Source organism: Eulemur rufifrons, chromosome 29 (assembly GCF_041146395.1).
Source record: "Eulemur rufifrons isolate Redbay chromosome 29, OSU_ERuf_1, whole genome shotgun sequence".
In the NCBI taxonomy this organism is placed as follows: Eukaryota; Metazoa; Chordata; class Mammalia; order Primates; family Lemuridae; genus Eulemur; species Eulemur rufifrons.
The window spans coordinates 66,420,623-66,446,572 of NC_091011.1; the positions used below are offsets into that span (position 1 = coordinate 66,420,623).

Sequence of the window (25,950 nt, forward strand, 5' to 3'; positions counted from 1 at the left end):
TCTATTCACTCCTAATCCGTGTTTTTAAAATTCTGCCTATAACCAACCATATTGATTTCACATCCACTACATTGATTTTGCAACCTACTAATGGGTTGCAATCCACAGTGTTAAAATCATGGCTTTAAGATGATTTTTCTTCAACCACTATCCTATAAAAGTTGCTTTTTCCCAGAATTGTACTTGCAGTTCTTTCATTTGTCTTTAAATTCTTTCTCTAGAAAATCTCATCAACATTCTCAGTTTCACATGCCATCCATATACCCATGACTCCTACATACACAGTCCCAAATCATTTCCCCCTCCTCTATACGCAATTCATAGCACTTCATACGACAACACTTAACATACTGTAATGTAATTCTTTTTTCTACCTGTCTATATTTGCAACTAAGCAGGAAGGGCTTTTTATTCATTATTGTTAACACCCTAGTTAAATTTATACTCCAAAACCAACTGCTTTTGTGAGCTTCAGGCACATATTTCCAACTGGTTACTGAGCACCACATCTGATCAAGTCATTCCCCTGTTTAAAATCCTTATTAGCTTCCTACCACCTTTTCTCTAAAGACTGTCTTTAAGATAAAAATTAAAACACACATGATCTTCAGGACCCGCTGCTAGTTAAACTCAACAAGTACTGCCCTTTACTCAGGTTATTTTCTCACACCGCCAGGGTGTCATATAAACATATTTTAGCTGAAAGCGTTTCCCTCTCTCTCCACCTTCCTGTCATCTGGTTAACTCATACTTCAAAAGAAAACTTGAGTCACATGGGGCAAGCTCACAGAAATTCTGTCCTAACACTCTTCATCATCTTCTCTCCATTCCATTCTCAGTCTCAGTTAGGTGATCAAAAATCCCAAGTTCCTCATCATACCCTGCGATTATTTCTATCATAGCATATTTAAATGTGCATTATAATTATTCCCTTGTCTCTCTTTCCAAGAGTCTATAAGCGTTTTGAAAATACATTATTTCTTATGTCTGTGTTCATGAGGTCTGGGCATTTTGTAGGTAATTAATAGAATTTAATGGAAAGAATAAAAAAATCAATTAGTGAAATTCCGAAAGATTTCTCAAATTAACATGCCCCTAACAGAGATCCTATTCCATCCACTCCAGCCCCCAAATGTACTTCTATATTCCCCTCCTTAGTTAACAGGTAGTACCATTCACCCGATCCCCCATACTAGCTCTTGAGTCAGCTTCAGTTTCAAACTCTTTGAATCTCTCATCATCAGACTTTCCCTCTGCCCATAATGCCTTTTCCGTACTTGAAAAATTCTATTCATCTCTCAAAGCCCTGTTCAGAGGGTGCCTATTCTGCAAAGCCTTAAAAAAAAAAAAAAAATGCAGTTCGCTTGAGGACATTAGGAAATTACATCCTGTTGCTCCTAGGCTGGGGCTAGAAAAATCCCCATAGCCCCAAATCTTGACTTAATCTTTCCCACGTACAATCACTCATTTATCCAACTTTTCTAATGGTAATTGTCAGAACCAAAAGGTAAGGCATTGTAAACAAAAGATTTATGCAGGGGTAATAAACCCAGAAGGAAGCATGTCTAATTTCAAACACAGACACATTAGAATCACCAGTCAACACCTAAATGACCTTGCTTGATTTTATAAAGGAAGCAATAGCATTTTCTTTACCTTTCCTCTCCTCCACAAGGTTAAATTAATTATTCTCCCATGTGCACTCCCACAGCAATGCAGGTAAACTTAAAAGATAGTACTTAATAATTATCTGCCTACAAATAGGACTCTTTCACTCAAGTGTAAGCTCCTCAATTGCTGGAATCATGTCTTATTCATTTTTTGTATGTCTAATCCCAGAACAATGGCTGGAAAATATTATTTCTATACATTAAAGTTTAAAAGATTAAAAGTTTTTTGAAGCATATTTAAATAAGATGGTTCCTGCAATATATATTATCTGAACAATGCATACCTCTCTTTCAATGAAAACATATTCTAGATGAGTTTAAGTATAGTAAGACATTTGTTGTGACTCATCAACTCAGGCAATTTAAGCACTAGGAATAAAGTTGAATAGAGCTTTATTATTACCCATAATGAAATAATGGTAATCACAACACAATAACTATCTTTATTGTTCACCTATGAATATGAATAATAACATATCATAAAAACTTTCTTGAACTGGGAAGCTGTTCCTATAGCATTATAAAATACCAGTTCTCTGTATTTCAGAAAAAAATATTAAAAAGAAAAAAACATTTTAGTTTTTGAGTTTTCTAAAATTACTTTTAAGAGAAGTAATGTACTAAATTCAAAATGAAAATTTTATATGGGAAATTAAGAAAACCTAATTTGGATGATGTAATTTTAGTAAACTTAGTAAACCATGTTATTACTTAGAAATTTTACATCTTCTTCTTCCTTGTAGGAATAACAATGTATGCTTGTGACAGAGAAAGTAATCTTTTCAAATCAAAGAAGTTATACACATCAAATCAAGATTTTAAGTCATAAACTTTGATAATATGATGTGACCAAAGAATTTAAATTTTCCTTTTATGTGGTTAATATTCCCAGAGATTATATCAAAATTATAACTAACCTAAAATAATAAAGTTTTTGAAGAAATCTCAAGGAATATTTAATCTAGGAGTTTCCACCTATATCTCAAACTGTGTAACTGTATCAGATACTCCTGCTAATAATCAAGGTGATTTCCAACACTGATAATTGTTGGGATTACTAACAAAGAACAAAACAAGCCCAACAGCTGCCAGTCTTTTCTTCAAAAATTTGCATTCTTACACTCAATCTATTTCTCTCCTACCACGGATCACTAAGATTAAAAATCAAACATGGAGAAATCTTTTGAATAGTACCTACTATAAAGACAGAAAATTGTGTTCAAATCCTGTCTCCATTTCCTTGATAGCCATATTATATTAAACAAATTATTTAACCTTTCTAAGCCTCACTTCCTCATCTATAAAATGGGGATTGCAGTAACTAACACCAACCTCATAGGGTTACTATGAGAATTAAATGAGATGATCTACAACAGGTTCCTATTACAGTGTATGATGCAGAGTAGCAGTCAACAAATATGACAATGATGATGGTAGCAACAACAGAATAAAGGGAAACAAAATCAAATATGGTATTCTTTCCATAAGATTCAAGAAAAATTAATCCTTTACATATTGCCCTGCACATTTCTCGTTTTAAATACTAAACTGGAAGTCTTCAGACAAAAAAATTCTACCCCTCATTTATAAATTCTTGGTGGATTGTTTCTTCACTTCTTTTAAGCAAGAAAAGCAAGCACGTTTTTATTTTATTCTGCCTCTAGAAATTAATCCAAAAAATTTTAATATACATAAAAATTTAGTTATAAATATCTATAAAAATATTACACCCCTTATTTTAAATTTTTATTTTTAAAATATACACATATAAAAAGATATACACTGAACAGACCAATAACAAGTAGAGAAAATGAATCAGTAATTAAAAATCTCCCAAAAAAGATCTCCCAAGAACAGATAGATTCACAGCCAAATTCTATCTATCCTACTGAAATTGTCCCATAACAGCAAAAAGGAAGGAATCCTCCCTAACTCCATCTACAAAGTTAATATCACCCTAATATCAAAGTCAGGAAAGGACACAACAAAAAAAGAAAACTACAGACCAATATTCTTCATGAATGTAGATGCAAAAATCCTCAAGAAAATACTAGCAAACTGAATCCAACAGCATATAAAAAAAAATAACTCACCACAATCAAGTGGGCTTCATCCCAGGGACATAAGAATGATTCAACATATGCAAGTCAATAAATGTGATTCACCACATAAACAGAATCAAAAACAAAAACAATATGATCATCTCAATCAGCATAGGAAAAAACACTCAATAAAATCCAGCACCCCTTCATGATAAAAACCCTTAACAAACTGGGCATAGAAGGAACATATCTCAAAATAATAAAAGCCATATACGACAAACCCACAGCTAATATCATAATGAATGGGGTAAAGTTGAAAGCATTCCCCCTAAGAACTAGAACTAGACAAGGATGCCCACTGTCACCACTTCTATTCAACATGGTACTGGAAGTCCTAGCCAGAGCAATCAGTCAAGAGAAACAAATAAAGGACATTCAAATTGGCAAAGAGGAGGTCAAACTGTCCCTGTTTGCTAATGGTATGATCTTGTATCTAGAACATACTAAAGACTCTTTCAAAAAACTCCTAGGATTGATAAATAAATTCAGTGAAGTTTCAGGTTACAAAACTAATGGACACAAATCATTAGCATTTCTGAGAAATGCTGAGCATCAATCAAGAATTCAATGCCAGCAGTGTATTAGTGCAACCTCTGTGGAAAGCATTATGGAGGTATCTTAAACAGATTCAAGTAGACCTGCCATTTGACCCAGCAATCCCATTACTGGGCATATACCCAAAGGAAAAAAGGTCATTCTGTAACAAAGGCACGTGTACCCAAATGTTTATAGCAGCACAATTCACAATAGCAAAGATGTGGAAACAACCCAAATGCCCATCAATACATGATTGGATTAGTAAACTGTGGTATATGTATACCATGGAATACTACTCAGCTATAAGGAATGATGAAGATACAACATCTCTATGGTTCTCCTGGAGAGAGTTGGAACCCATTATATTAAGTGAAGTATCCCAAGAATGGAAAAACAAGCATCACATGTACTCACCAGAAAATTGGTTTCCTTGATCATCACCTAAATACAAATCTGGAAACGACACCAATTGGACATCAGACTGAGGTGGGGGGTGGGGGAGGGGATGGGGGTATGCCTACACAATGAGGGCATTGCGCACCGTTTGGGGAGTGGTAACACTTGAAGGTGCTGACTCGGGAAAGGGGGGGTGGGGAAAAAAATATGAAACTATTGTTTTTAACTTGCACTGTTGACTTAATAATTTATCATGAATATTTCCCATATTATTTCATATCATTGTACAAGAAATAATGTATACATTATGAGGACATACTGTATCTAACAAGATATACTGTTAGACTCTTTGATTCTGTAAAATTAAATAAAAAAAAATTAGTTTAAAAAAAAAAAAAAGAATTCAATGCCATTTATAATAGCTGCAAATAAAATAAAATATCTAGGAATATACTTAACAGAAGGCAAAAGATCTCTACAAATAGGACAACAAAACACTGATGAAAGAAATTATAGATGACACAAACAAATGGAAAACAACCCATGCTCACAGATTGGAAGAACAAATATTATCAAAATGTCTGCACTGCACCAAGTAATTTACAGAGTCTATACAATTCCTATCAAACGTCATTCACAAAATTAGAGAAAACAATCCTAAATTTCGTATGGAATCAAAACAGAGCCCTAATAGCTAAAGCAATACTAAGCAAAAATAACAAATGTGGAGGCAACACATTACCCGACTTCAAATTATCCTACAAAGCTATAGTAACCAAAACAGCATGGTACTGGTATAAAAGTAGACACACAGACCAATGAAACCAAACAGAGAACTCAGAAATAAAACTATACACCTGTAACCAACTGATCTTCAACAAAGCAGACAAAAACATACAGTGGGGAAAGGATACCCTATTCTATAAAAGGTGCTAGAAAATTGGAAAGCCACATGCGGAAGTACAAAACTGGATCCCTGTGTTTAACTCAAGATGGATTAAAGATTTAAATATAAAGACCCAAAACCATGAAAATTCTAGAAGAAAACTTAGGAAAACTCTTCTGGACATTGGCCTAGGCAAAGAATTTATAAGACCCCGAAAGCAAGAACAACAACAACAAAAATAAATGGGACTTAATTAAACTAAAAAGTTTCTGCACAGCAAAGGAAATAATCCAAAGTAAATAGGCAACCTACAGAATGGGAGAAAATACTTGCATATCTAGAATCTACAAAGAATTCAAACAAATTAGCAAAACACACACACACACACACACACACATGAAAAAACAAATAATCCCATTAAAAAGTGTGTCTAAGACATGAACAGACACTTTTCAAAAGAAGATATAGAAATGGCCAACAAACATGAAAAAACGTTCAGCATCACTAATCATCGGGGAAATGCAAATTATTTTAAAACCACAATGAGATATCACCTTACCCCTGTCAGAATGGCCATTACTAATAAGTCAAAAAAAAAAATAGATGTTGGTGCAGATGTGGTAAAGAAGAAACACTTAAACATTTTTGGTGGGACTGTAAATTAGTACAACCTCTATAGAAAACAGTACGGAGATTCCTCAAAGAACTAAAAGTAGACTTACCATTCAATCCAGCAATCCCACTATTAGGTATCTACTCAAAGGAAAAGAAGTCATTTTATCAAAAAGACACATACACTCATGTTTATCACAAAGCAATTTACAATTGCAAAGATAGAGAATCAACCTAAGTGCCCACCAACTGGTGAGTGGATAAAGAAAATGAGGTGTGTGTGTGTGTGTGTGTGTGTGTGTCTAATGGACTAATACTTTGCCATAAAAAAGAATGAAATAATGTCTTTTGCAACAACTCAGATGGAACTGGAGGCCATTATCTAAAGTGAAGTACATCAGGAATGGAAAAACAAATACCACATGTACTCATTTATAAGTGAGAGCTAAATAATGGGTATATACGGTCACACAGAGTGGTATAATGAGCTTTGGAGACTCAAAAGAGTGGAGGTTACGACAGGGTAAGAGGTCAAAAATTACCTATCAGGTAAAATGTACCCTATTCTGGTGACAAGTACACTGAGAGCCCTCACTTCATCACTACACAATTCATCCATGTAACAAAAAAACACTTGCCCCACCTAAACCTACTGAAATAAAAAATGTTTTAAATTTTAAAAATAAAAAATAAAATATTTATGGGGGAGAGTGTGAAAAAAAGATATACATTAAAAATCTAAAAGTTCTTAGTTCTGGTTTATTAGATTATGATTTTCCTTTTCTTTCCCTGTTTTTTTTTGTTGTTATTCAGTTACATTTCACATATTATTTTTTACAACAAACATGTATTTCTTTTGTACACTTTGCTACGACCTATGTACTATATAGTTCACTGAAAGAAAGACAGCATATTTCACCCTAGAAAGTCATCAGATTTCAACAGATCTTAATAAATTATGCTAAAATTAAAAATAACTGGTATCAAACCTGGTTCTGAAACATGTATAACACAAAAATGGGGCTTTAATGTTTTCTTTGATCAAAGACGATGCTAAAGGATTTTTATTCATCCTACAAACAAATATTATTGTCTAGGTATCCTAAATCCTCAGCTTGTATCCAACTTCAAATCATATGACAGTTTTGGGAGAATTTATGTTTTGGTTTAGGAAAATAAAACCCCAGTTGAGAATTAAACAGTCACAATAGATTTCTTACCTTGTAAGACCTAACTGAAGTCATTGATCAATAAATGATATCATTCTGGCTTTTTTTCCTCTGAATTTCCCATTCATTTTTTAATTTAAAAATAATTCATAGCCTGTGATTCACTGCCTACTGTCTATCAACAAAGCCTGATTTTAACCTTACTTCTTTAGAAGCAAACCAACTTCCTTAGAGAAAACCAAATCCTTTAAAAAAATAACAGAGAAGCAACTGAAATGGTACTGTTGGTTTTAAATTTCTTAACACCGCAGCACTGACCAAGAAGCATGAAGTACAGTTAAAATAAATGTATATTCCGATTATAGAATTATTATTAGATGCCACATTTTTTAAAGAATGTGGACAAAATGGTCTAGACTGCTATCTTTCTTCCCTTGCTATTCAGGTGCCTCTGTCATTTGCATGGCTTCTAGAGTGCTGAGATTTGTCTTACCAGGAGTGCATAATAAAATGGACTATCCTGGACCCAGCTCTATATAAGCTTTAAGTTAGAAATGGAAGATTCCTCTCACATAAAGGGTACTTATTACCAATACCCCTTGTGATAGTTAATTTTAGGTGTCAACTTGACTAGATTAAGGGATACCTAGAGAGCTGATGAAGCACTAATTCTGTATGTCTGTGAGGATGTTTCTAGAAGAGAATGACAAAAAGAATGGACTGAGTAAGAAAGGTCTGCCTTCACCCAATGTGGGCAGGCACCATCCAATCATAGGAACAAACAAGAAAAAAAAAAAGGCAGAGGAAAGGTAAATTCTCTCTCCTCTGGAGCTGGGACACCCTTCTCCTCCTTCCCTTGGACATTAGCACTCTAGGTTCTCTGCCTTTTGACTCTGGGACTTGCACCAGTGTCCCCCTTGGCCTCAGGCGTTTAGCCTCAGACTGAGAGTTACACCATTGGCTTCCCTAATTCTGAGGCCTCCCTTGTACTTGGACTGAGCCCAGCTACCAGTTTCCCTGGTTCTTCGACTTGCGGACAGGTCATTATGGGATTTCTCAATGTCTATAATCACATGAGCCATTCCCCTAATCACCTCTCATATATATATTCCTATTAGTATTGATCTTGACTCTATGGAGAATCCTGACCACAATTTCTTAATTTTTCCTTAAAAAGTATTTAAACCTATATTAATAAAAGTAAAAATACACATTAATTTAATTTGGAAGTATAATACATTGAGTTGCTAATTTTTCATTCTCCTAAGCTTAACTGTTTGTTCTACTACAGAGTGACAAAACAACGTGTTATAGACTCTCTCACATATTGCTTGTAGGAATGAAAATCTTTACAAACTATCTACAAGATAATTTGCCAAAATGTATTTAAAGTCTTTAAAGTGATCTTATCCTTAGACCTGGAAATGCCACACTAAAAAGTTGTCCTCCAATACTCAATATATTCCATAGTTCAAAAAGAAAAAAAAGTTGTCCTAAGAAAATAATCAGAAATAGGTGCAAATATGTATGTACAAAGATATTCATCATCATTATTTATAATAGTGAATAACTGAGCCAACCTCAATATCAATAAAAGGGAACTGATTAAACCATGGTTTAAGAATGGTTAAACAATATGCACATGAAAAACAAAAGTCACATGCAGAAAAATATATAAGTACATTTGGATATGTTTGGCAAACAAACAAAGTGAAAAATGTGATAAAAAATTGGTATTTAGAGAAGGATCGGAGGGAGGAAAGAAAGGAGGAAGGGAGAGAAGGAAGGAAGGGAATTATGCAGAAAAAGAAGGAAAGAATTTATAACGGTTTAGAATTGCAAACTTTGAAGTCAGAAGCCTAGGCTTAAATCTGTATAATGTCCAATAAATTTAATCTCTCTGATCTTATTTCTTCATGTGAAAAATGGGTTAATAGTAGTACCTTCAGTTGTAGAGGATATTAAATAAATTAATATCTGTAAAGTGAATACTATAATGATTTAAACATGGTGATCAATGCTTTTTAGCTATTAAATAATAACATCTCACAAGTAATTAATTCTGGAAGATGATACAGTTTTTTTTATTTTGTGTATTTTTCTATATTTTCTAAGGTTTTGCCAATCAATATGCAATGCTTTTATATAAGAACTAAGCAATGAATTGTTTTTGAAGGGGAAAAGCATTTAATTTTTATATCTTTTGATTATTAACATTTTAACAGTTTATTTTCTTCTTTAACAAGCTCTTGTATTTAAGCATCCCCTTAATTCAGATAACTGCAACTAGATTACAAGGTTAAAATCTGCAAACTTTCTGGTTCAATGCAATAATCCAATAAATATAAAACATTAAATATATGCATGGTATTTCTTAGCTAATACAACATTTTGAGATAGCTATTCTAACTTGCATTTCTAATTAATCATACCAGAAATAAAACATGTATAATTAATGAAATATAAAATTTATATAAATATATCTACATATTGACAAGACAACAGATGCTATATGTATTAATATTATAAGCCAGCTACATGGAAAGGGAAAGGAAGAAGATAAGATAAGATATATCTAAATACTGACAAATCTCAACTTTCTCATAAAACTGAATAAGGCTTTCTTATTCACGGGCAAGTCCTTCTTCCCCAGAAGAAACCACTTTTCTCTCTGATATGTCCTCATGACCTAAAAAAAAAAAAAAGTTCATAGTAAAGTGTGTAGCAACAGAAAGGAAGGAAGTGGTTCAATAAATAACAAAGTTTTTAGGAGGTTTCGTGGATGATTTTCCCAGAAGCACATCACTCCAAAGAGGCCACATTCCCCAACAGGTACAATGGTATAGCAATGTATTTGCATCACTTATGTAACATCTGTGAAAATAATACCACGGATTTTAGATCCTTTAGGTCCTCATCGTTGAACCTGATACTGTATTATATTAAAAACAAAACAAAAAAAACAGCCACCACCCTATCAATACAGATGTGTATCGGTAGAAAATCTGGTCCCTGGGCCCCCTGAATTACATGTGTATGAAAAACACAGCCTATCAAAAGGAATTAAACAGCATTGTGGCAGATCAAAGGGACAAAAGCAACAGTCCTGGTATTACTTATCTAAGGCCACAAAACAATCCACTCCATAACTTAAAACAAAAATCCTTTATTTGCTTATGATTCTACAATTTAGGCTCTGCTTGGCTAGGCAGTTAGTCAGCTAGTGTGGCTGGGATCACTCTGGCATCTGCAGTCATGGAGGCAGCAGTGTTCCAAGAGCACAAGCTCCATTGCATAAGCATCTAACGAGATCATTTGCATATTTGCTGATATTCCACCTGCCAAAGGGAGTCATGTGGCCAAGTCAAGAATCAGAGCAGGAGAGGACATCACAGAGCTCAGGTACCAAGAGGCACAATTCATGGGACCTGGTGTGGGGAGGGGACATTAATATGACAATCTACCAAACCTCTGCCCTCTTGCCCTGAAGAATCATATCCCTCCCACATACAAAATATATACTACTCTTCCCAAGAACCCCAAAGTGTCCTCAGACTTTTGCAATAGGTTAAAAGTCCATTAACTCATGACATACATCAGATCCAAGTATAGACAAGGACTCTAAGGTGCCACTTGAGCACAGCTCATCTTGAATCAGACACTTAGGAAGCAAAAAGACAAATTAACTGTCCGCCAAACACTCAACATACAATGGAAGGACAAGAACAAGATAACCACAATAGAATTTTTAAAAAGCAATGGGAGAAACATAGAAGTCACTTGTCCCTAGGAAGTTTAAAATCCAGCAGCATATATTGTCAGGGCCTCCTACCCGAAGGACAGGAATGTTCTGTTATTAGGGCCTTTTTCTGTTCTCTGTAAAGGTTCCCTAATCTATTGTTCTAATATGGCTCTTAGCTCTGCCCTAAAGGCTTTTGGCTCCATTTTTAAAAAGAAATGTTCCCCTTTATTATAAATTGGAGACTCTCAGAGGCCTCTTTTTAAACTGACCATCTCTTTTTTTTTTTTTTTTTTTTTTTCAGACAGTCATCCAGACTGGAGTGCAGCAGCAGGATCATAGCTCACTATAGCCTCAAACTCCGAGGCTCAAACAATCTTCCTACCTCAGCCTCCTGAGTAGCTGGGTCAACAGGCGCACACCACCACACCCAGCTAAGTTCTCTTTTTTTTTTCCGGTAGAGACAGTGTCTTGCTGTATTATCCAGGCTGGTCTCAAATTCCTGGCCTTAAATGATCCTCCTACCTCAGCCTCCCAAAGTACTGGGATTACAGGTGTGAGCCGCTATGCCCAGCCTGACCATTCCTTTTAGTACAAGCTAATTTAACTTCCTTAATACTTTGTATACTTTCTATTAATCTAATTGGAGTTCATTCCATTTCCCCCAAAAACTATATCTGTTACTCTTTTTGAACCAGACTTTTCTCTACTTTGGAAGTATCAGGCTATTGTAGCACACAGCCCTTAGGAATCTTACGATCTATTCTTACTAAAAAAATCTACAACACACCACCTTAAATCTTTCTGAGATCTTAACACAGAGTCTTCCAGTCCTCACATGATCTTTACCTCAAACCATTTCTTACTTTTGAGAATCTTTTGCCTGCTACAGGCCAGGAATGAAAACACTTTTATTTTCTGACCCAGAAAATCCTGGCCACCCCCTACTTCCCCTAATTTCTGCTGCAAGTTCATTTATCTCTTCCCATACCTTACACAAAGCTGTAAGAAGCCAACTGACAATTTCAACATTCGGCCTGGAAATCTCCTTAGCCAAACTGACAAATACGTTAGACATATTTTATATTTTCCAAGTTCCTGCAGGTGATAGTTTTTTAAATTGTTTCAGTACCATAAAACATGGGTCACCATCATTCCAGTCTCCAACAACTACTTCCGTACCGCTTTTCTGGTTTCCATAAACAGTTGCTTGTCATTTGTCCAGCCTCTGCCAACAATTCCCTCACCACTCTACCAGCCTCCACTGACACTCAGGCCCAAAACCAATGCCACATATTTTAGATTTTTTTTCAGTTATCTATTGCTCCGTAACAACCCACTCCAAAACTATGTGTATTAAAAGAAAAACTAAAATTTATCTGCTCATGGTCCTACAACTTGGGCTCTCCTCAGCTGGGAAAATCATCTGCTGGTCTCTCTTGAGGTCACTCACGTGGCTGCAATCATCTGGGCTCAACAGGGGCTGGACAGTCCCAGAGGGCCTCATTGACCTGTCAGGCACTCAGCTGGGGCTTGCTGGCCAGGATGTCTCATGTCTCCTCCAGTGTCTCCTTAATCAGAATAGCCTGAGTTCTTACATAGTCCCAGTTCACAAGTACTTACACCAAGCTTCTACTTGAGGAATATCTGCTGATGTCCCACTGGCCAAAGCAAGTCATACAGCCAGAGACACCATGGAAGGAAACTACACAGATCAATGAGGGAGGCCTGATTCACTGAGGAGTCATTACTGTAAAAATCTACACATCTCCCTTGCTAGAGGGACGGGCCTTTCACTCAGCTGTAACTCTTGTGCTTATGCTTCCTGTTGGTCATTTTAAAAGCCAAAGAAATAAAAGACAGTTTATCTTTTTTAAAAAAGGAAAAATATTCACTGGCAAAAATAAATAAATAACTTTTAAAATTTTAAAGATAAATACTTTTAAAAGCAAATGATAATCTAATAAGTATACAACAGGCATTTAAAAAATAAAAATAAAATCAAAAGATAATGGAAAATGAAAATTAGGAAGACTAAAACCTCATAAAATAGAAAAAAAAAGTAAGTTAAAATTAAAAAATTAAAAATGACATATAAACTAATAAAATCCTGAGTATAATATTAAAAATAAGCTAAAACTATGTAAATATTTGATGCATAATCTAACAGACAAAGGGAAGGGAAGTGAAATATAAATTTTTTTAAAGGTGTAAGAGTAAGAATTCAAAAGTTTAATAATCAGCATTTTTCAAGTAAAAACAACCACCATGTCCAACAAACTCCCCAACAATGTGCCCTCACCTGAGACATAGGGCTATTTGTAAGAAAATGGTTCTCAAGCTTTATTATTTACAGAGCTTGTTAAAATGCAGATTCCAAAAGTGCTCAGAAAATAATTCTAATTTCATAGGTCTGAAATGGGGAGAATGAGGCTCATGAACTTTCATAAGTACCTCAGATGATGTTAATATTATAAAAAAAGGCACAAGGGTCTCAGTGACTACAAAAGGGCTTTCTCAGACAAGGGACAGACGATGGGCCTCCTTATCCTTTACGTTTCACTTATTGCTTGAAGCCCTTATGACGAGCCCACATTTAAAATTTCAGAAGCAAAAGTTAACATGATCCATTCCCTTAGTTATAGCTCAATTGGAGCTGCTTCACCCTTTTAAGCCTCCCTCTAGCAATAAAACAGTATTTTTCAAACTACAGGTCATGACCAATCAGTGAGTCATAGAATCAATTTAATGGGTTGTGACCAAAACAGAAAATATCAGAGGGCATTGCACATAATGATGGTAATTACAGTCTAAGTACTGTTACATGAAACTTTTGTTTCAGTTGTGTGTATGGGTATATAATGCAAAATTACATTACTTAATATAAGTCATGGTCAAAAAGGTTTGAAAATCTCATAAAGAATAGGATGGATTCATCAAAAAGCTAAAAATTTTTCAGAATAATAGTCCAGAAACACCCTCAAAGACTAAGAAAAAAAATTAATGATGATAATTTCATTTTATCATAGTTCTGTGGGGTTTAATTATTTAGAAACATCAATGCTTCAAAGAACAAATTTAATATGCATTTATTCAGCATCCTTCTGAACAGGTACAGTAAGAGAAATATGGTTCCTTTCTTTTAGAAGCTTACAAATTAGGGTTAATAACTAGAAATAACTGGAGGACAATACAAAAGGATTTATGATCACGAGTTAAATTTACAGTGCTGTAGGATTTCAAATAAATAAATTTCAGAATTAAGGAAAGTTGTATAAAGATAGAACTTGAGTGTAGCCTTAAAGGAAACATATTAATAAGATTTTAAAAAGCAGAGACGAAAAGGCATGGTAATGAGTCTTGTTATATAGTCAAAGTAGGCTAAATGCTGATAAAAAGAATTCCAAAAGCTCAGGGGCATAACACAAAAGTGAGTGGATGAGCTCCACGCAGTAATTCAGAAACTCAGGTTCTTTGAATCTTGTATATCTTGCACATGTGTATATGTTCATGTGTCTGTGTGTCTGTACATACTATATTATGATGTTTTGACATTTTAAAAAAAATCTTTCTGGCTAAGGGGAGACTGTCCCTCCCAACAACAGTCCCCTTTTTGGCACTAGAGACTGGTTTCATGGAAGACAATTTTTCCATGGGATGGTAGGTGGTGAGGGGAGGCAAGGGAGCTCTGCAGCCTGCTCCCTGACAAGCCACTGACTGGTAGAGTCTGTGGCCCAGGGGTTGGGGACTACAGCCTCTCAGGGCTAGTCAATTCTTAGAGATAGAAAAGACTCAACCAGAAGCATGCCTTTGATATGCAAACTAACCAATCCAGAACCATATCTCCTCTACCAGGCCAGTATACCCCAAAAGACAATATTCCTCTGTCTTAATCATCCCAGGGCGAGGTACCAGGCAACTAGGGACAAACGTATACCTTACTGCCAATCACAATTATTCAAACTAGCCAATCCTAAACTGTTCACCCTCCCCTACCTTGTCTTTCCTGCCCAGAAACCCAAGTAAAGGCTCTCGTTATCATCTTCGGCCTCCTGAACACCCTGATGTCTTTCCCATGTGGCCCTACATACCCTGCTTTGCCTCCTGTTTCTAGGACCTGTGACTATAATAAACTTTGTTTTCCTGAGCCTCTCTTCTGGCTCCTCTAGTAGCCACACCTTACTAATCAACTCAAAAGAATACAAAACATCTGCATCCAGCCAGCAGACAAAAGAGAGAGCATAGAGCATCACAAAGAAGGTTTTCAAGGGCCAGGCCTGGAAGTGGCACCTTATTTCTCCCATTTTTCACTGGCCAGAACTCAGTCACATCTGCTATTAGGGAAGATTTAAAAAATAGGGCCAAAATGGAGAAATTCCATTCATCACTATTCCTATGTTATAACTAAAATATCCCGAACATAACACAACAAACAAATACAGGAAGATCTGCAAGGTGGAAAGAAGAAAGACTAGAGGGTGGGAACCTTAAGACTTGAGGAATAACACCATGGCAACTCCCCTAGATTTTCTTTTTGCTTCTCATATATCCTAGATGAGGCACTGGAGAAGCCTGCAACGGGCCAGACAAAAAAGGCCTAAAGGAAAGCCTACTCTCTCTAAGCCAAAGGACCAGGAAAAGAATGGCCTAGCAGAACAGAAAACATTTTTGCTAATAACCATCCTAATCCAGTCAAACACCAAAGGAAACAAAGCTGGACTTCTAATCCCACCATAATGAGATGGGGCAAGTAGGCCCTTCAGTTCTCCCTATCAGGCAGCAAAAATGTAGAATGAGAGTACAAGAAGAACAAAGTATGAGGCATCAAACAACTTGATCTCAAAATATACTACAAAGCTATAGTAATCAAAACAGTATGGTACTGGCATATAAACAAACATACAAACCAATGGAACGAAATAGAGAATCCAGAAATAAATGCGCACATTAGCAGTAAATCAATCTTCAACCAAGTTACCAAGGACACACAATGGGGAAAGGATAGCCTCTTCCATAAATGGTACTCAGAAAACTGGATATCCACATGCAGAAGAATAAAATTGGACCCGTATCTCACACCATATACAGAAGTCAACTCAAAATGCATTAAAAATAAAACCTAAAGCCACAAAACTGCTAGAAGAAAACACAGAGGAAAAACTCCATGACTTTGGTCTGGGCAATGATTTCTTGGATGTTACCCCAAAAGCACAGTGAACAAAAGCAAAAATAGACAACCGAGATTTCATCAAATTGGAAAGTTTCTGCAAAGCAAAGGAAACAATCCATAGAATGAATCTATGAAATGGGAGAAAATATTTACAAACCATACATCTGATAAGGGGTTAATATATAAAATATATAAGGTTCTCAAACAATTCTAAACAAGAAAACAAATAACCCAATTTAAAAATGGGCAAAGGACCTGAATAGACAATTCTCAAAAGCAGACATACAAATGGCCAACAGGTATATGAAAAATATCACCAATTATCACGGAAACGTAAATTAAAAGCACAGTGAGATATCATCTCACACCTGTCAGGATGACTATTACCAAAACTACAAGAGATAACAACTGTTGGCAAGAGTGTGGAGAAAAGAAAACCTCTGTGCATTGTTGTTGCAAATGTATATTAGTATAGCCATTATGAAAAATAGTAGGGACATTCTTCAAACAATTAAAAATTCAACTACCAGATGATCTACCAATCCCACTTCTGGGTATGTATGCAAAGGAAATGAAATCAGTATGTTAAAGAGATATCTACACTCCTATGTTCATTGCAGCACTATTCACAATAGCCAAGAGAGGGAATCAACTTAAGTGTTCATTGATCAATGAACAGATAATGAAAATGTGACACGTGTACACACATATACACACACTATCAAATATTATTCAGCCTTTAAAAGGAAGGAAATCCTGTCATTTGTGACAACATGGATGAACTTGGAGGACATTATGCTAAGTGAAATAAGCCAGGCACAGAAAGACAAATATAATATTACATGATCTCACTTCTGTGCGGAATCAAAAAAGTTGAACTCACAGAAGCAGAGTACAACAGAATGGTGGTTTCCATGAACTGGGGAAGGAGGGTAGAAATGAGAAGATGTTGGTCAAAGGGTACATAATTTCAGTTATGTAGGATGAATAATTTCTCGAAATTTAATGTATAGCATGTTGACTAGAGTAACACTGTTTTGCATACTTGAAATTTGCTAAGACAGATCATAAAGGTCGTTACCACAAAAAAAAAAAAAAGAACAGTAACTATGAGAGGTGATCGATACATTAATTAGGTTGTGGTAATCATTTCATAATGTGTATACATATGAAAACATGTATACTTTGATACAATTTTTATAAGCCAGCTTACCTCAGTATCGCTGAGAAAAATTGTTCTATCACTCACTATGGGTAAACTCAATGGTATAAAACAATTATACCTCCATATACCTGTTTTTTAAAACACTAGACGGGATAGTATAATGAACCACCATGTTACCCGTCGCTTACAGTCAACACTTATGAACTCATGGCCTTCTTACTTCATCTCCACTCTTCTTCCTCTTATATTATTTAATAGTAAATTTCATAAGATTCATACTGTAATAAGGGTTTTTTAATACAACCACAATATTATCACACCTAAAAAAAATTTACAAGAGATAAGATTAGTACTTTACTTGGACATTTTAAATAATGTTATATTGCTTTCTCCTATTTTCAGTCTCCTCTTTTATTCTGTTAAAGAATACTACATTTAATACCTGATACTTCCAATAGCTGAAGCCTTTAAGATCTGGTTCTGCTAAAGGTTGCTTCTGACTCTCCCTTACAGCACTCATTTCCTCCTGTGAGTTGTATTTACTACGAGATCATGTTCATCAAACTTTATTTCTGGGATTCTATGAAGCCTGGCTACAAGCTGCATGTGCCCGGGGGGGGGGGGGGGGTTGATGATAGCTTCTTCCAGGTGCCTGTGGCTGCTCTAAACGCAAGGCCACTGTACATTAATATCTCAGTTCAGTGTTTTTCAGTTGCAGGGAAAGTGAATTCAAGCCTTAATCCCCCATTAGAGCTTTCTCCTGCTGCTCAGAGCCTGGACAATATTTCTTGCATAACAGATTTTTGTTTTAGTTTATCCATTTCCTAAAGATATGTCTCTTCCATGGTCCTGATTTTATTTAGAATTTCTGTTCCAGTTTTCTACCTTGCATGAGCCCAGGGCTTTGTCTTTCAATCTTCATGTGGCCACTAAACCAAAAACTCTAAATTACCTGGAATTGCCAAATGTCCACAGCACAGCAGCTGCCGGCTTTAATGCATACTTACCACCCTGGAAATACATTCCCCCTTACTGTGGTCTCTGAGCATTCCCTTTGCTTCCCTGAAAAGTCAGTTATACATTTTTAAAGATTCTTAATGTTTTCATTTCTTAAGAGTTTTGTATTAGGAGTATTTCAAGATGTCTAGTCTGCCATAGGTCCAGAAGCTAAATTCTAATCCCTTCTTATAAAGTTTATAATGTTTAGCCTTTATAAGAAAAGAATAGGCCAGGTGCAATGGCTCATGCCTACAATCCTAATACTTTGAGAGGTCAAGGCAGGAGAATCATTTGAAGCCAGGAGTTCAAGACCAGCCTAAGCAACACTGAGACCCCCTTCTCTACAAAAAAAAAAAAAAAAAAAAAAAAATTAGCTGGGTGTGATGTAACACACCTGTAGTCCCAGCTACATGGGAGGCTGAGGCAGGAGGATTGCTTGAGCCCAGGAGTTGGAGGCTGCAGTGAGCTATGATGATGCCACTGCACTCTAGCCTGGGCAACAGAGCGAGATCCTGTATCAAAAAGAAACAAAAACAAAACAAAAAGAGTATCTTCCATCAACCTTAGCTTCAAAGTTTAAAATCATTCCTCTACCAGTATAAGGCTTAATTTCTATATGTATTTAAATCCTAAATATACTACAGAACCATCCCAAAATTAAATAACTTACTAATTATCATTCCATAAACCTAAATAAAATGAAACAAAATATCACTGTGAGAAGGAACAGTATAGAGAGGCATCCTAACAGTGATAAAATATAACTTTTATTAGTTATTATTTAGGAAAATGGGTAGCACAGATTGGTTCAAACCAGAGTTATATTAATAAAACTTACATGATTGTGTAAGCTTAGGTAAAATACCTCAACTATCTGAGCCTCAGTTTTTTCAGATGTAAAGTTTAGAATTTGAGTCAATATCCCTTAATGTATCTAAACCCCTACACTACTCTGAAGAAAGTATACAATTTAAAAATCAGCTAAAGAAAAACATTACTATACCAATCAGCAAGCATCATAACTTAGAAGGAAGAGTGTATAGAATTATTAAGTGTTAAAAGGGAATTATCCACACAACTTACCCTCAAATAGTTCAATAACACAAGAATGTTTGTGTGGATATATACATACATATATGTGCATACATATACACATATGTGTGTATATACCTGTATAAATATGGTGGTGGGGGGAGTAGAGGCAGGGAAGGAGGGAGAGAATAAAATAAATTTTCCAAAATATTACAAACTGGTATATCTGAGTAGAGAATCCATGGGAGTTCTCTGTACTATTCTTGCAACTTTTGTGTAAATCTAAAATTACTTTAAGAATTCTTTTAAAAAGCATAATGAAGTCAGTGTTTAAATAACAGACATAACCCTGGCTCTATGAAACAGAAACATACAGTGTCTAACATGGGATGTGAAGAAAAATCCACAAAGGAACATTATAAAGTCATCCCTCACCAACTGTTTCAGGATCACATATGTTTGTTGCTATAAATACAACAAACTCTCTGTTAATGACATGTTACAGATTACACAAAAACTCATAACATCCTAAGGGGTAAAAACCTCAGGTGAGATTTCTGAGCCAAAGGTAATTCGGGAAGAAAGCACACAAGTAAGCCAATAGAGCATTCCAACATTAAATCCTGGCTTCCTTTGACGTCAGCCCCGGCAGGCCAAGGTGAGCGACAACACAGAGGAGTCAGCACAGGAGGAAATGTGTGCCAGGTGGTTCCCAGCATCTTGGAAGTGCAAATTCAGCAGGTAACATAAAACTCCCTAACTGTACCTTAAATGCTGGTGTATAAATCACAATATGTCTCTTTTCTTGAGAGTCTATTTGTAAATGTCAAAATAACAGTTACAACCAACAATGACTGTTGAGTATTATTAGCCCTCTGTAGGTTAAAAATTTTTTTAAATAAAAATAAAAATTGAGAGAGAGTGCCTCTTGGCTTGCTTTTTTTGTCAGAACTTTTAATTTCGAACTCAGCAGGAAACAAGATAATAACTGCAAAGAGCCAGGTAGGAGTCGAAGAGGTTTATTACAAACCAGTTTCTTCAGGATCATACACAGGTAGCTGAAAATCAAGACAATTTCAAACCAATGAATGTGTGTTATTGATGAACAAAGACCTCAATGTTGATTAAATTCTACGTTATCTCATATTCTCTAAGTTCCTAATATATTCTGCATACATATATCTCTGAAGGCTGAGCTAGAGAGAGACAGTATTGTGTAGTAATGTTTTCAATCTTTTTCCCCTCTGGCTACACAAAATAGAAAAAAGAAAATACTACATTATATGAAAATTATGTAGCAATTGCAACAAAAATAAAACATCTAAATTATTTCTTTTACTTTTTAAATTCTTAAATCTTAATTTTAAATGTAGAAAGCATACATCTTTCATCAGAACCAATGACCCTGCCGCAGGCATTCTCAATCAAATAAAATCTAAAACTTTGGTGTGAGGTCATTAAACTATTCCCAGGGCACCCTTTTACTCTAAAAGCTTCTGTAAGCGATTGAAGTTCTAATTTGAATAATTGCATTCCACCTACATAAATTCCCTTTGTAGTTTCAACTGTATGCAGTATCGGTCTTCATTTCCTGAATTAAATTAATGTCATGTAATGTGGTGCCCCTCTTTAAAAAAAAAAGTGCATTTACTTTCATAGTAACCTTTCAGCAACGAGTAGAAGTGATGCATGTGCACTAGAGGGGAATAGGTCAGTATGAATAATTATTAACCAACAATTTGTGCCAGCATTCACTGTATGTTCAGCACTGCAAAAGGGACATCTCACCCAATAAAAATGGATGTAGCTATAAAGCTTTATAAAAAATCAAATGTTTTATAAACACAATCCTATTTTCCATTAAATTACATCAATGTACCACTATAAACTTTATGTTCATTTATGATTTACCTTCAACTTGCTGGGAGTCCTCATGTTTGATCACTCCTATCCTTCTAGTCAGATACTTAATGAATTATAAATTAATACTGAAAAACCTAACCTAAAAAAAGAACCACTGAGTAGCGTTTAAAAAGGAAAGAATTCTTTCTCATAAGAGGGAATCCTAAAAACAAGTTTCCCCTAATCACAAGCCCATTTTTGCAAGACCTAAAAACAGTTCTTACAGTAAAATTTGTTACTCAAAGTGAATTTTTCAGTGTTGCCATAATAATACTTATTCAATAAACCCAAAGGACTAGTGTTAAAGGAGATTTGATCTTTCAATCCTTGGATTTTCTTAAATGGCACGTCTACAAGTTGCTGAGTGATCTTTCAGAGTGGCTTTTCTCCGAGTCAAGAAAAATAAATGTGTTCCCTGCAGGATGCTCAGGGACTTCCAGAGATCTCCACACCCTGCCAGCTATTTCAGTACTTAAGTCATTAGAGAAATTTAAAGACAAGAATTTATTCCTACTGTCAAAAATTCTGCTGAACCCCATGGTCTAAACATGTTTAGTTCATCAAAGCCGTAGAGTAGCAAAGATGTCTTCAAATATGCTGAATTAGTTAATTACCAAATCTCATTATTGCAATTTCTGCTCTTAAATAATTTTACATATGATTTAGTGATATCTAATGAAACTGTAAATGAAATTATCTATTATACATAGAGTTGGTCTCAAATTCATAACATGTAGACCCAAATGTAATAAACATATATTTTTCCTTTCTTCCCAGAATATCCATTTTTATTATAGGGATAGGGTCTCTCTATATTGCCCAGGCTGGTCTCAAACTCCTGGCCTCAATCAATCCTCCCACCTCAGCCTCCCAAAGTGCTGGGATTACAGATATGAGCCACAGCACCCAGCCCAGAATATCCTTTTTGCTTTTATTCTGAAAACAGCATCCCTCTTCCTCTGGGAAATGTCACCTGTATTCCACCCCTAACTCCCACAGAACAATGTGGTTCAAACAGACATTGTCATTTTCTTACAGATCACTCATCCTAGCTACAGACTAGTTGTATGTACCTGTCCAAAGCTAGACCAATCATGGTTCTCCATCCTGATAGCCGAAGTTGATCTATTTATTTCTATAGTTAAGGGACTGTGACCTAAGCTCAATCAACCACAGTTCTTCTCCAAGATTTTTCAAACTAAAATTAAGACAAGAGGAGTGATCTCTCTCAGGTAGTGATGAAACTGGGCATCCTTAGGCATGAGAGCTGCCAGCAGCCATGTGCCTTGCCATGCGGAGAAAGCTGCTCTGAGAAAACTAAGCCAAGATGCAGACAGAAGCAGAACTTACTAACAGAAGACCGAACACCCTGGCAACGTTCAAGCCCTGGTTCCAGTTGTCCCTGACAACTGCCATACTACTGCCTTCCTCATCAGTACATAATAAGCCTTCCAATAAATTCCACTTTAGACCAAAGTTAATTTGAGCTGTTTTTCTATAACCAGTAGCCAAGGAAACTCTACATAACAAACCAAACAAATTCCAAGGTAATAAATTTGACTTCTTGGGGATGAGGCCCAGGAATATTGCAAGAAATTCTAATGTATCTACAGATTCTAATGCATCTAATGCAAATCCGGCATTAGTCCATGGACTGCATTTAGGAAAGACATGATTTAACACTTTCTTCACTGCCTTCTTCATTGAAGATAAGCTTTGTCCTTTCATAAGACAATCGATTTCTTGTGAGCAAGAACCATATATTTTTTAATAAATTTCCTTGGCTCTCAGCATAAGACATGAACACAGATGTTCAATAGGAATATACTGGGCTAAAAATATGAAGATTCAGATACTATGATTGCCCCGTGATCTTCTTGATTATCAGATCCAAAGTAAGGAGGTTTTGTGGTCTGGAAAAATCCTTCTCAGGATAGTGATGGTTGTGTAGTAAGACAGCACTAAAAAAATTGGAGAAAATCATTATTAACCTGATTATTTGTTACCAAAAGATACATACCCATGGATGGATTTGAAGGAATCCTCGGGACCAAAAGGGGATTTGGGTGGCTGTATAGAAGACAGTTTTAATCTGAAATGAAGACTTTGACTCAAAAGCTCAGCAAAGAAAGTCTACCTTTCACTAAGGATTGAGTCTAAGACAAGGCTGCTAGGAACTCAAAATTAAAGAGGCAGAAAGTGTAAAATCCAGTCTATGTTAAAGGTATTAAACTGTATTTAGAAATAAAGCCATATACCTGTAAATCTCTCTTCCAATGTTTACTGTATCCCTACATTACAATATTTTTTGCATTCAAAGTAAGTGATCAGTTTGCTTTAGGCTGGTGACCCCTTATGAAGGGAACCTGAAAGACAAAGATTGACCTCAGACTCCCCTGCCCAAGAGAAGGCCCTATGTATCCTCAAGTGATGGAAGTAGAATATAAAGGCAGCCCTGCTTTAAACCTTTATCTTCACCCTAAAAGCACAACACCCTAAGGATCCCCTGGCCTTCCTTATCTCATTGACTACCAGGACTCAGAAAGAAGTCTGGTTTTCAATACCATAATTGCAATAAATAAAGCAAATTCATTCTAACTCCTTAAAGCTGGTATCTATGCCCTTAACTAGGTCTAACAACAACAACAACAAAAAAAAAAAACTAAGTTGGTTATTATCTGTATAATTTTAACTTCTTAGAAGCTTATATATTCATTGTAGGTATTTGTTTTATACAGCTATTTAGCATGATTCATGAACTTAATGCATGCCAACAAGGGAAGAAACCAAATCATATTATAAAATGCAAATTCTGTTTAACTGTATAAACTTACTTAAATAGCTAGGTTTTAGACATCAACTTGAGAAAAACAAAACTTCCTCTAAGTTATTCCAGAAGACTATTCACATGTAACTTTTGGAAATTTCTACTCCAAAGTTCTTCCACTATAAACTACACTTAATCATTTCAATGAGCAACATGCTTGAAGAACACACTAGAATATCGGGGATCAGTGATCTAGACTTTTCTACAAACTAAAATCATGCAGCTATATGATGTAATAGAGTAAATGAATTTGACCCAAACCTATCCTGCAACTGTTCTAATAATTTGATCTTAAAAGGATATTCAAATATGGCCATATTCACAGAAAATGGTATCATTTAGCAAAATTCCTTTGGAATCTCTATTCACGATTCTCAGAAAAAAATCAAACCACAACCCAGGGGACTATCTGATAGTTATTTTTATTCACCTGTACTCTGATTATAATATGACTACATTAGAAGACCTTAAAAAGAAATTTAGTAAAGTGAAATTTTAGTTCAGTGCCTTTTTATGACCTTTCAGTTCCCAGAATAGACATAATAACTAGAACTCTCATTTCTAGTGCGTGGGAAACAATGAAGCATGTGCTTTAAAGAGTGAAGTTGTATTCATTTTCACCTGCATTGATGCTCCTTCCACTCTTGCTACACAGGCGACCCGATCCAAGAAAGTCACTGCCACGGGCACTGCCACAAAGAAGCCTTTACAAAAGGCCTTGAAGTATCTCTTCACCCACCCTAGTGACTGTGCCATACCTAAAAATACAAACAAAACAAGTAGGTGATTAGCCTCCAGAAAGGTGAAAAATAAAGATACAGAAACAGCACAAGAAAAATGAGAAGAACAATCTTGTCTCTTAATGTATTTCACACTCGTCCCTGTAACCATTAGAATAAATTTGACTTAAAGTCCCAAAGGGAAATACATTAATTCAGGTTACCTCTTTTAGGTAACTTGATAGTATCAGTGAAAAATTTCACCCCACAAAGCAATAATAAGTTAGAAAAAATAGGCATTCCAGAAGTAAATTCTTCTCTGATGCTGAATATTATGGTGGGGATGTTCCTTATACCCTGATGTCTGTTCTCTTCTATAGCAATAGAAGTTTTAGTGGAACATATGGCTGGCTACCCAACTGAAGACTATCTCCCAGGCTCTCTTGCAGCTGAGTGTGACCATGAAACTAGGTTTGATCAATGGTATATGAGCAGAAATGACATACTTCTACGTTATACCCTTAAAAGAAGCATGTCCTCCCCTTTCCGTTCCCCATTGTGTAACTGTACTAATGATATTGTGGTAGGAAAAGGAGTAGCCATCTCAACTATGAGATAAAAGCTTTAAGTAAAGATGGCAAAGCAACAAAATAGAAGGATCCTAGATCCCCAACACCATGGAGGTACCATAACTATCCTGCACGGCTTACACTCAGATTGTTAAATGAGAGATAAATCACTTTCTATCATGTTTAAACCACTGCTATAGTAGCCAAACTGATCCTAACCAATACAACAATGAAATCTATCATAGATGGGGGGCGGGGAAGCACAATGTGTGAATTCAATACATATAATTACCAATTCTCACTTAGCCCTGTAACCATCTGATTTAATTTTCAGATTTTCTAAGGATCAGAAGATCTCTTAACTGTCTCATGCAATGAAAAACAAAATAGTGAAAGATCAAGCCATGTTACCTGACCAGACTAAATGGAGCCAAACATAGTCCAACAGATAAAGAA

General features: G+C 35.6%; 1 protein-coding gene across 4 annotated transcripts in view; it reads right to left on the reverse strand.

The window, feature by feature from the left end:
* Nucleotides 1-25,950, reverse strand: part of IMMP2L (inner mitochondrial membrane peptidase subunit 2) — an 847,470-nt gene that overhangs the window by 782,261 nt on the left and 39,259 nt on the right. For 2 of the 4 annotated variants that reach the window (XM_069461995.1, XM_069461994.1), the window contains exons 3-4: nucleotides 24,828-24,964; nucleotides 9,960-10,061 (exon numbers count right to left, since the gene is read on the reverse strand). In XM_069461995.1, the coding sequence (XP_069318096.1) occupies nucleotides 9,960-10,061; nucleotides 24,828-24,962 (237 nt within the window). In that variant the 5' untranslated portion in view covers nucleotides 24,963-24,964. The remainder of the gene's footprint in view (nucleotides 1-9,959; nucleotides 10,062-24,827; nucleotides 24,965-25,950) is intronic. The other 2 variants (XM_069461996.1, XM_069461997.1) reach the window with 1 other exon arrangement.